The sequence below is a fragment of the Limanda limanda genome, chromosome 14 (genome assembly GCF_963576545.1).
Source record: "Limanda limanda chromosome 14, fLimLim1.1, whole genome shotgun sequence".
Taxonomy (NCBI): domain Eukaryota; kingdom Metazoa; phylum Chordata; class Actinopteri; order Pleuronectiformes; family Pleuronectidae; genus Limanda; species Limanda limanda.
In genome coordinates this window covers 1,967,906-1,980,405 of record NC_083649.1, presented here as the reverse complement: position 1 = coordinate 1,980,405, position 12,500 = coordinate 1,967,906, and the positions used below count along the sequence as shown (strand labels likewise).

General features: G+C 41.1%; 2 protein-coding genes across 2 annotated transcripts in view; both read right to left on the bottom strand.

Moving 5' to 3' along the window:
* The window catches only part of rars1 (arginyl-tRNA synthetase 1), a 19,823-nt gene extending 17,128 nt beyond the window's left edge, over positions 1-2,695 (bottom strand). Inside the window, exons 1-3 of the mRNA XM_061085450.1 lie at positions 2,530-2,695; positions 1,149-1,283; positions 854-1,042 (exon numbers count right to left, since the gene is read on the bottom strand). Of these exons, the coding sequence (XP_060941433.1) occupies positions 854-1,042; positions 1,149-1,283; positions 2,530-2,574 (369 nt within the window). The 5' untranslated portion in view covers positions 2,575-2,695. The remainder of the gene's footprint in view (positions 1-853; positions 1,043-1,148; positions 1,284-2,529) is intronic.
* A 4,598-nt stretch (positions 2,696-7,293) lies between these two features.
* The window catches only part of wwc1 (WW and C2 domain containing 1), a 35,771-nt gene continuing 30,564 nt past the window's right edge, over positions 7,294-12,500 (bottom strand). Inside the window, exons 12-19 of the mRNA XM_061086294.1 lie at positions 11,728-11,868; positions 11,034-11,083; positions 10,297-10,504; positions 9,849-10,019; positions 9,651-9,743; positions 8,474-8,704; positions 8,264-8,382; positions 7,294-7,384 (exon numbers count right to left, since the gene is read on the bottom strand). Coding sequence (XP_060942277.1) covers positions 7,318-7,384; positions 8,264-8,382; positions 8,474-8,704; positions 9,651-9,743; positions 9,849-10,019; positions 10,297-10,504; positions 11,034-11,083; positions 11,728-11,868 — 1,080 coding nt within the window. The 3' untranslated portion in view covers positions 7,294-7,317. The remainder of the gene's footprint in view (positions 7,385-8,263; positions 8,383-8,473; positions 8,705-9,650; positions 9,744-9,848; positions 10,020-10,296; positions 10,505-11,033; positions 11,084-11,727; positions 11,869-12,500) is intronic.

The window sequence follows — 12,500 nt, the reverse complement described above, 5'->3', positions numbered from 1 at the left end:
ATCATACAGTACTAGATCAGACAGTACTAGATCAGACAGTACTAGATCAGACAGTACTAGTTCAGACAGTACTAGATCATACAGTACTAGATCAGACAGTACTAGATCAGACAGTACTAGATCAGACAGTAAACTAGTTCAGACAGTACTAGATCATACAGTACTAGATCAGACAGTACTAGATCAGACAGTACTAGATCAGACAGTACTAGATCATACAGTACTAGATCAGACAGTACTAGATCAGACAGTACTAGATCAGACAGTAAACTAGTTCAGACAGTACTAGATCATACAGTACTAGATCAGACAGTACTAGATCAGACAGTACTAGATCAGACAGTACTAGATCAGACAGTACTAGATCAGACAGTACTAGATCAGACAGTAAACTAGTTCAGACAGTACTAGATCATACAGTACTAGATCAGACAGTACTAGATCAGACAGTACTAGATCAGAAAGTACTAGATCAGACAGTACTAGATCAGATAGTGTACTAGATCAGACAGTACTAGATCAGACAGTTCTAGATCAGTTAGTTCTAGATCAGAGAGTACTAGATCACACAATACTAGATCAGACAATACTATATCAGACAGTACTAGATCAGACAGTACTAGATCAGACAGTACTAGTTCAGACAGTACTAGATCAGACAATACTAGATTAGACAGTACTAGATCAGACAATACTAGATTAGACAATAGTAGATCAGACAGAATTAGATCAGACAGTACTAGATCAGACAGTACTAGATCAGACAGTACTAGTTCAGACAGTACTAGATCAGAGAGTACTAGATCATACAGTACTAGATCATACAGTTCTAGATCAGACAGTAGACTCTAACCTGAGCTATGGCCATGGCGCTGTTGCACTGGTAGTCTCCGAACTTGGCCTGCTGGTTCGGCGTGACCACGAGCGGCGGGTTGTCCAGCTCGGGACAGGAAGCTCTGATGGCGTCCCCGAAGACGTCCTGCAGCAGCAGGTTGACGTTCATCATGGACTTGCTGCAGTGACTCCGCTCGCCCTGAAGATTCTGAAACAACAACAAGGTTCACTGACGTCAACACGATGGAACCGCTCAGACAAACTGGACAGAATATGATTATTATATATCTCTAATAACTCCTCTCCTGTCTCACCCTCTTCAGGATGTTGAGTCGGTATTTCAGTTTGGTGTTTTCGTCCCGCAGCTGTTCCAGATGTGGAGACGGACTCAGACTCTGAGGATTCTTCAGACTCTCGATCTCTGCAGAGAGGGTTCGGATCTCCTGCTCCTGAAAACAACAATAAACACATGAAGAAGAAACAAGATTCAGATCCAGAGGTTTACACGTATATTTATATCAGTGTCATAAGAACAACAGGAAGCAAAGAGGTTGTTATGATCTAACTCAAAGTGAAACACAGCTCGTGTTCTTCCTTTTATCATAATTCAGTGAGGTTCGATCACGTGAGGAAAACATGAGTTTCACTTTCAGAGGATTGCATCATCTGACACATTCTATAAACATCCAGAAACATCTGATCACAACCTCAGAGCTTCACTCACAAGTGTCTGGTTATTAAAGTTTTGCCAGGATCAACGTAATCCTGTGACATTTGTCTTTACATCACTGGAACAAGGAAAATAGGAACTGTTTATAACTAATTCAGTAAAGTTTTCATGGTACTAATCTGTAAAAATATGAACCAAAGCCCCAAAATGATGGGATTTGTAGTTATTAACACTTCATAGACATAATTAACCTCCAAGAGAAAGATAGAGAAGAAGGATAATATTGGTTTAAAGTTACTTTTCACTTTCTATTATTTTCAACAGTGATTTTTTAATCATTGACATTTAGAGTTTGAAAATCTGAGTACACGGAAATGAAATATGTGTTAATCAATCACAGGCTTATCTGTACAGAAAAAATACTCTGATAACGATTTGTCCATAAAAACATTTCTGGGAATCAGGCTGATGAATCAAGATGAAACCAAAAGTCGTTTCATTGCACAAGACACATCTAAGTGAACTTTAAAATCTATTTTCTATCGTAAAACTAATGATTATAATTAATTTATACTGAAGTTTGACAAAGTTTACAGTTAAAAGGGAGATTATCACGTTACTGTTCATCTCAAATTAATATTTCCTTCATAAACAACAGGAGCCCAGTGACGTCAATAAGGGTTCTGAGGTTCTCCAAACATATTTAATCAAACACTTAAAGGCAATTTGTCCTATTTGAAAAAGTAAAAGCATCAAATGTTTAATATCCTCTGATTTCAATGGTCTTCAGTTATTACTTATGAGCAGAGATTAGTGAAGTAATCATATAGAATAATAAGAGTTTAGTCATTAATAAATGTAAACATTAAATAAGAACTGATCCAGAACCAGTGCAGTAACAGAACCTTTGAACTCAATAACAGCACTAACGTCTTTTAGAAAGTTCGACACAGAAACAACAAGTGAAACAATAATAATAAAGATTGATTCATAAATCCAACTGGACCAGGGAGAGCGGCCGGTACCTGGAGCTGGAGCCGGGCGGAGCAGCTGCTCACTGGGTCCGACATGGTCCACACACCGGGAGAGACTGGTCCTACTGGTGGAGGAGGAAGAGGAGGAAGAGGAGGAGGAAGAGGACGAAGAGGAGGAAGAACAGCAGAGGAAGAGTCGCGTGGCTGATGAAACTCAGGCGAGTTCAAAGTTTATATAAACTTCCGGGTCCACTTCTTCTTCGTGGAGTCAAATAGCGTATTTTAAACACGTCTACAACGAGACCAGCGCCACCTGGTGCAGGAGGCGAGTAGAGACCTGACTTCATAGAACAGAATTTGATAGAATAGAATTTTATAGAATGGAATTTGATAGAATAGAATTTGATAAAATAGAATTGATAGAATACAGTTAAATAGAAAAGTATAGAATTGAAGTGAATAGAGTAGAATGTAATATAATCGAGTAAAGGAGAATGTAATATAATAGAATGTAGTAGAATATAATTTGATTGAATTAAATATGATATATGATATAATAGAAAAGTATAGAATTGTCGTGAATAGAGTAGAATGGAATATAATCGAGTACTATAGAAAAGTATGGAATTGAAGTGAACAGAGTAGAATGGCGTACAGAAGAATAGAAAATAATAGAATTTAAAGGAATTTAAGGGAATAGAGTAGAATATAATAGAGTTGAGCACCATAGAGTAGAATGGAGTAGAGTAGTATAGAAAAGAATATAATTTAAGTGAATTTAAGGGAATAGAGTAGAACATAATAGAAAAGAGTATCATAGAGTAGAAAGCTTTTATCCTCATGTACCAAACTGTCAAAAGTGTAATTCCTGCATTTAATTGTTACTAAACTAAAAACATATTTAAAAGTGCCACAGACCCTCAGGGGCCCAAAAGCTACTGATGTGTCCTTCGTCCTCCATCTTGTGTCAAACTCTACTTTAGTTACCTCTGTTTTTCTATTTCCTTTGTCATAAAAGGTTCAACATTTCATATTAATCGTTTTTTGAGAAGATACAATAAAAAACACACACGTTCAAATAGAAGAGAAGAACTTTCCTTTTTTTTAATTTGTTGTGAAACTACAAAACATATCGTCGTTTTTTTTTGTGCTGGTGAAATATTTACAACTCCGGTCGACAGAACAGCGAGAATAAAATTCACAGCTTTTCAGAACTCTCGCGATGAAAACAAAAAAAAACAGGAAAAGCACACCCAAATCACAAAAGTGCAATAAATACATGCTGCATGTTCCTCGAGCCGCCGCCGGGCTCGTCTCCAGCTTCGTCACCAGTCGCAACACAAACACATTCATTAGAATACAAAAAAAAATCATTAAACAAGGAAAAAATGCACTTAAACTTCAAAAGGAAATTAAATCACAACCTACACGATGAAAAAATAATCATGTGACGAAACAGCGTTTGTTTTATTTTCTCAATGATCATGATTTGTCAAAATAAAAACCTACATTCCTTCATCCAGACCTTTCTGATAAACGAGTCTTTTAATGGTTTAAAGGTTAAACAATATTCGATCATGACAAAGTGGATTTTAACGACACAGACGACGACAACAAGTCCTAGAACTCAAATCTACTCCGTCTACACGTGGAGGAAAATACAAAATAAACCGTACATTTAGAAAATGAACACAAACGTTTCTCCACAGGTTCGGCTTCTCTGCGTCAGATGGTCGTTTGGGCACGAGATGAAATCAAAGAAGAAAACAGGAAATAAAAAAGGAACAATAACAGTTTACATGTTGCTCCCTACGGAAGATGAATAGAGCTACAGAAAAAAATTCAATCTTAAAAGAATTAAAAAATAAATTTAATACGGCCCTGATCATCTTCCGTACTCTCTGAAGGCATCATCACGACTCCGTAGACTTTCATTCATTTCACAGTGTTTCACTTATAACTTGCACGAGGCTGCGTTCACCAGCAGGGGGCACTCATGTGACTCCACCACTTTAACAGTCTGATCCAAATTTACGTAACTTTTAAATTGCCCTTTTGTGCCCACGTTTCGTCTGATTATTACTTAAGTGGAAGCTGAACATTTTTCGCTAAAGGCTAACACTTCGCTAAAGGCTAACACTTCCACATTGTTGCTGAGAAACGTCTGTCGCTTGCGACCAGTTGATAAAAACACACGATATTCGTGAGCGTCAGACGACCACGACACCAGGTTCCTGTTATTTCAGCGTGAACACGAGCTGTTAAATCTTTGGTATTGATCTGAAACTGATCGACTCACGCGTTGTAATCTTGATTAAGTTTATTTCCTGCGATGTGAACGCAGCCCGGTCGTTATCGTCCTCTCAGCGTTTGATTCAGTTACACATGAATAATTTCGTAGTGTTGTGTGATTATCATGAACGTGTAGGATACGTAATATTTTCATAGACGTTTGTGCAAAAATATTCCTACTTCTACCAGAATGTGGTGAAACAATCAATCGTCCTTTTTTTTCAGTTTTTATTTATCGTAAAAACAAGTCTGTTTTTGAGAGGGACGTAAAAAGAAGGAAACAGGAAGTAGAGAGAATTTTAAAGGTCGAAATCAAAACTCCTCCGTTGGTCTTTTAAAGAACAGAAGGCAACAGGAGATTCACACGGTCGACAGGAAACGCGATTCTGCGATCTTTAAATTCTTCTTCTCTCTTTTTCAAAGCTGCTGCGTTTCTACAGTAAAAATAAAGACACATCTGGAATGAGGACGACAGCAGCATCTGGATTTCTGTCAGCAACGTTCGACTTCAAACTGACGACAGAAAGGCGAAGAAGGATCCGACGTGTTCGTGTCACGTGACACACGTTGCCACGGTAACCCAGCAGAAGAGTCCTGGCCTCTAATTTAATGAATGGAAATTCTTTGTGAAACAGTCGGGGGATAATTTGATAAACGAGGAGTTTGTTCACCTGAGAAAGTAACTTGAGGAATTCTTAAATTTGTAAACTTTTCTCTAAATTTTCCTCGAACATTTTTGTATATTTTGGGAACAGCATCATCGAGATGAGCTGTTGAGGGAAAATCCGATTCTGTCCCTTTTCTACATGTTTTTTATTAAGATGTTTTTATTTATGTGTACTGTATGTCCCTGTTATATTACCATATAAAAATATCTTTAATTAATTGTCATGAAACACCAAAAAGTAAGACTTCAAATTTCCTGTCATTTGGCATCTGAACAAGCTGTAAAAGCAAGATGGTATTTATTTATCAGAATTTTTTTTAAATTAAATTTGCTCCTCCTCCTGAAGCAGATATCATGATCTTCAGCTGCTCAACTATTTTCTCAAGATGAAAATGAACATTAGAGTTATGATCCAAATCCATAATAACGATAGTTTTGCTGGGCACTGTGTTAACGTTCAGATCTAAGAGACGCAGACACGTGTCTAAAATATCCAGTTTCACAGGGAAAACATAAAAATTACATAAACCTGATAAAACAGTTTTTGTCAGGGCAGACAATATTTTATCCAGCCAATCAGAGTGAAGCTCAGGAGAACGTCTGTCTTCCTATTGGCTGCTGGTGAGTTCTCGTGAAGGGGGCGGGGTTTAATCACTTCCAGTCAAACAATCAAAGAATCAATAAGAAGTTCACAGTCATCAAAAATACATCGGGTCTTCACTTCCTGTGTTTCAACAACAACAACAATCATTCCAGTACGAGGCAAAAACAACACAGCATTTCTTTTCCCCGTGTTTTGTGTTAAAGTGCAGACTATCCGATCAACTACCTGAGTGTGAGTGCTGTTTCTACACCTCATCAGTGTGTGTGTGTGCGTGCGTGAGACCATCGTGACACTTTCACGTCAGATCCAGTTTTACAGAGAGTCCAGTTTCCTTTCTCCGAGTTATCGTGAAGTAAAGAGTAGAATCCGACGTTTTGCTGACGACACGCTGCCGTGCAGGTCAGATGAGCGTCAGGACTGTGCTGGGTTTGGAAATATTCAAGTTATAATTCTTAAGGTTTCTGTCCTCGTTGATTTGGTTAGAAATAACACGTGATTCGACCACCAGGGGTCAGTAAACACCAAGTGAAGTGGAAATACAAGACAAGAAGAACTGTGTGAGTACGAGATGAACAAACGGAGATTTTTCCTTCAGACTCTGACGTCTAACGTAAGTGTTAAATCATGTAAAAATGGGTTTTGACTTGAAACAATCTTAAAGATTTAACTCTAAGGAAACATCCATGTTCACGAGTGGTGAGGAAAAACAACAAAAACAAACAAAGTTTTAAAAAAGGAAAATCAAAGTGTGCGCTCGTACGTTTGTCTGAGTATAAAGTACAAAAACAAATGATTTTAAGTATCAAATATCACTGGAGAGCAGATATTTCATTTAGTTTTATCACCAGACGAAGTTTTTTCCTGTTGTACCGTCGTCTGATTTCATTTTGTGCTTCCGACAAACATAAAGTTTACTCTTTATGTCCAAATCTGCCGTTTCCGTACAAAGCTCTTTGTACGTAGCTGAGTGACTTTGTGCTGGAATGATTTTAAAAGCCTATAAACATCAAACACAAAGACATGAAGAGTGAAATAAAAACGAAAGCAGTGCTGTCACTAATTTACAAATGAACACTATCCACAGGAGAAACTGCTTTAAAAATCTGTTTCTTCACGTTTTTTTTTGTCTGTTTTTCTACTAAAACATATCATATATATTTTTTAATTCTTCATAACACCGCCAAACATTTGCTTCATTTGTGGGAACAGCAGGTTGAGACTGGGGGGTGGTGGTGGTAGTGGAGGGGGGGGGGGGGGGGTACTTTGAAATGCTTCTCTACACGCTGTCGGCCGGCAGGTCGGGGATGCTGCTCCGCGCTCGTGTGAAGAACGCCATCTTCTCTCTGGAATCACACGGAGCAGGAAGTGAGGTCAGAGAAGGAGCCGAAAAACAGAGTTCACAGGAAGAACTTTAACTTTTACTGATCGGCAGCACGTTCGTTCTGATGGGATCTGTGCAACCGGACTGGGCTAGCTAGTTAGCTGGCTAGCTGGTTAGCATCGGAAGTGAGAGGACCAGATGCAAAACTAGAGTAAACGTCACAATACGTCTTTGACATTGTTAAGAAAACAGTTGTTAATTCTAAAGCTATGAAGCTAAAGCTAAATCTTACATATAGAACCTTTAATTCAACACTGCAACATTCGTAAACCGTAAAATGAGTTTGATGGTTCACTGAACGTCTTGCTCTCTGTAACTGTGGTGCTCGACTGCAGGGGGCGCTATAGCTGATTTCCACACATGAAGAGCATGTGACCTGAGCTGTGGAGCCCATAGATATATATAAAGACTAGATATCTCGCTCGACGGAGCCGGTATCACCACATGGCGGCCATCTTGTTGCGGGAGGCTCTCTCACCCATAACATTGTGTTGGTAAATAACCATAACTTGCTCAATTTTCAACCGATTTTGAAACAGTCTGGTTTGTTATAAACGTCAGAGATGTAGTTATGACACTGCATACATTTTTTTTTTTTTTAGAAAATAACATCATTATTCATAAGTACACAGTGTCATATCTACATCTCTGACGTTTATAACAAACCAAACCGTTTCAAAATCGGTTGAAAATTGAGCAAGTTATGGTTATTTACCAACACAATGTAATGGGTGAGAGAGCCTCCCGCAACAAGATGGCCGCCATGTGGTGACGTTCGTCTCCGTTGGCCGGCAACGCGGCCGAGATATCTAGTGTTCATATCTGTGGTGGAGCCTCTCACCTGAAGGTCTGGACCTCAGGAACCTCTTTGCGGCTCTGGCCCCGGATCTTGTGGACGTCCTTGGCCGCTGCTCGCATCCTCTTCTCCACCCGCTTCTCCTGCAGCTGCTCCTCTCGAGTCTGGACAGGAAGTCGACCAGAGACGTTCAGCTCAGACACAGGAAGTGGAAGAACTCTCTGAGCACTGATTCCACGCAGGCGGGTCACTCACCTGTTTCTCCGCCTGTTTGAGGAGGATTCGGAAGCGCTCGTCCTCTTGGACCCAGGCCGGCAGCTCCCTCTGGCCCAGCTGTCTCGCCTTCTCCAGCTGCGTCTTCAGCTCCCGAAGAACCCGGAGCTCCTGGGCCAGCCGGGTCTGTCGGGTCCGGGACACCTGCAGGTCCAGCTCCAGGTCCATGGAGGTCCTCAGGAGCCCGTCCAGTCCTTTGACCTGCACAGGAGGCTGCAGAGAGGAAGGAGAAACAAGTGTGAACAAAAACCACAAAGAAATATGTGACTATAGCATTCACTGGAAGGAAGAAGAGGAAGGAGGGGGTTGAAGCGGAGGAGAAGAGGAGGAAGAAGAGGGAAAAAGAGGAGGAGAGGAGCAAGAAGAGGAGGAAGAGGAGGAGGAAGAGGAGGAGGGGGTCGAAGAGGAGGAGGAGAGGAGCAAGAGGAGGAGGAAGAGGAGGAGGGGGTCGAAGAGGAGGAGGAGAAGAGCAGGAAGAGGAGGAAGAGGAGGAGGAAGAAGATGAGGAAGAGGAGGGGGAAGAGGAGGAGGGGGTCGAAGAGGAGGAGGAGAGGAGCAAGAGGAGGAGGAAGAGGAAGGAGGGGGTCGAAGAGGAGGAGAAGAGGAGGAAGAAGTGTGAACAAAAATAACAAAGAAATATGTGACTATAGCATTCACTGGAAGGAAGAAGAGGAAGGAGGGGGTCGAAGAGGAGGAGGAGAGGAGGAAGAAGAGGAGGAGGAGAGGAGCAGGAAGAGGAGGAGGAGGAGAGAAGCAGGAAGAGGAGGAAGAGAAGGAGGGGTCAAAGAGGAGGAGGAGAGGAGGAAGAAGAGGAGGAAGAGGAAGGAGGGGGTCGAAGAGGAGGAGAGGAGCACGAAGAGGAGGAGGAGAGGAGCAAGAAGAGGAGGAAGAGAAAGGAGGGGGTCGAAGAGGAGGAGGAGAGGAGCAAGAAGAAGAGGAAGAGGAGGAGAGGGTCGAAAAGGAGGAGGAGAGGAGCTGCAAGAGGAGGAAGAGGAGGAGGGGGTCGAAAAGGAGGAGGAGTAGAAGGAAGAAGAGGAGGAAGAGGAGGAGGGGGTCGAAGAGGAGGAGGAGAGGAGCAAGAAGAGGATGAGGAGGAAGAAGAGAAGGACATGGAGGAAGAAGAGGAAGAAGGAGACAGGTATAGAACAGTCGTCTCCACCTTCTTCATGCGCATGCTACGTCTCTCGGAGGCGTTTCTGACAAACGGCGACTTCTTGGAGAGGGTGGAGCTGTCGCTGTCACTGCGGTTTATCTGACAAGAGAAGAAGAAAACAGGGTTAAACCCGAGATGTTTCACTTCCTCGTTGTCTTCATCGTTGTCTTCATCGTTGTCTTCATCGCCCAGCTGGCGTCTCACCCTGCAGATGTACTGGCTCTGAGGTCCGGGGGAGAAGGTCTTGGAGCGGATGATGGTGTTGCCTCTCATGAACGGGTTCTGCTGGTGGACGTCCGGGCGCCGCTCCTTGGGACGGACCACGGAGCAGTGGTGGGACGAGGACAGACCGTGGACACTCGTCTCCTTGTTCACCTGGAGATAGAGAACAAAGCAGTGACGAAGACGATGAGGAGCAGCTCAAGGTTTTATTTATCAACGTTTTTTTACTTAATCTGAAAGTTTAAGTTCATGAATCACGAGAGAGAACGATACAAGATCTATTCTCCAGTTGGACATTTCCTCATATGATTATTAAACGTGTTTTTCCAGTTTCTTCTCTGACATGAAACATTCACTAACTTTTTATTTCCTGGTTTTGAGGAAAAACATCCAAACACAACAAACTACATCAAGTGAAAAGACAAGTTACCGTCTCTGGGATCCTTGCTCCTGTCGCAGGAGGAGGAGGAGGAGGAGGAGGTCTAGTTTCCTCCTCTTCCTCCTCCCCCTCTTCCTCTTCTTCTGCTTCCGATTGGCTGCTGTCGGGATAAAGCTCCTCCTCCTCCAGAGGCCCAGCTCCCCCCACGCCATTTCCATCTTCATCCTCAAACAGGTCGGCCTCCAGTGGGTCGCAGTGCCTGAAGATTAACCACAGTTAGAAGATGAGGAAGACGAGGACAGGATGAAGAACATGTTTCTGTTTCAGATTTAATGTGTTTGTATGAAGAACCGAGGGAAACCATTACTCATAGTCTCCGCTCCTTTACTTTATTTTGGCCGATTTTGTGCAATTACTTGTGTTTCCTTCATATTTAACATTCGAATATTTCTTTCAGTTTCTGTGGTGAAATGAAAAAGATAAATTGTAAATGTTTTTTCATAACCATCATCGGCAGAACTGGTTTCTGGTGTGACTTCTCAAAAGGTTAATAAGAAATGTCTCCTTGTGAAACCACATTAATAGTCACTGGATCCAGATTTGTATTTGGATCTACACCACATAAAAAAAAAAAAATTTAACCCACGAAATTAAAGGAGAAAACTATTTTCTGGAGCCACACCAAACTCTTATGAATTCTTTCCTCACACATTCTTCCACCAAGTTAACTGGGAATCTGTCGTCCTGCTGACAGAAGTAAAAACTTTATCTTTAACTTTCACACTCACCACTCGTCGTCCTCAGAAGCTCCGACTGTGTCGCTGCTGGAAACTCGCGTCTGAAACACATTTAGAATCAGAATCAGATCAGAAAGTATTTATTGCCAAGTAGGTTTACATCTACCTGGAATTTTCTCTGGTTATTGGTGCATACAATGAACATAGAAACATAAAAACACAATAAATACACCACACATAAGAAAAACAATAGTAATAATAAAAAACAATATATATTTACTCACTATTTACTTCTTATTTACTCACTTTTTCTAATATTTATACAAGGTAGCATTTATTTAGAGATAAACATATCTATATAAAAATATATAAAAGATAAAAGATATAAAAAGGGAAGTAAAAAGTGAAATGCACAATGCACAATGCAAAAAGCAAAAAGCAAAACAGTGAACAGTGTCAAATTTATATCTTTGTTGAGCCAAAAACTTGTAAATTGTTTTTCCTGTTTAATGCAACGTAATATATTAAAAGCAGGTTTTTATTTAATGATCTTTAAACAACACAGGACACAGATAATATTTGTATTTTAAAAAACTTTGTTAATGTAATTCTTTTGTTTAAGCATTTGATAAACTGGCCTCAATTATAGATATTCTAAAATCCTTTTTTAAACTTGTCCTGAATTCTAATTCATGATGTCAAAGCTGGAGTGTCCACTAGGGGGCAGCCTCTCCCAGGTCATTACCCGGTCCGAGCCTCCGGCTGCTCTGCTGTCCTCGTCCTCCTGTCTGATGTCAGGCATGTAGGCGCGGCTCAGCAGGTTGAACCACTTTGTGCGTCTCTCGTCCGAACAGCTGACATCCGCCAAACTGATCTGAGCGCCGGCCTGAAAGAGGGAGGAAGGAAGAAGGTGAGAAACAACGAGTCACCGCAGCTGAAAACACACGTTTATTATCTGTGTGATGGTCGAGAATCTGGAGAGAAACTGGAGAGAAACTGGAGAGAAACTGGGAGGAAGAAGAGAATCTGCTCAACAACTGGAACATTGTGTTATTTGGTTTGAACCGCTCGAGAACTTTGATATTTGATATCTTTACACGTCAGTGACAGAGTTTGAGAGAAGCTGATGTGCTCACTACTAGGGTTGCAAAGGGGCGGAAGGTTTCAGGTAAATTTACGGAAACTTTCCTGAAACTTTCCATGGGAAGTTCAGCTCGGGAATTTGGGGAATTTTGAAAAGAAAAAAAACTACGCAAATTTACGCTGAGCAATAAAAACATCATTCAAAACTCTATTTTAAAGATGTATGTAACGTTGAGTTTCAACCCTCCACTGTGCATTCTTCCATCACATGCACAGATAACTCCCAGCATGCTTCACTCTACAGCAGGGCTATTGAGGCCTGCTGTAGAGTGAAGGACTAGTCAGGTAAGTTTCCATGATATTACTGGGAAAATATATTAGCATGCTGATTGAGGATTGTTCATCTGTTCATCTAGACTATTTCCATTCATTTAT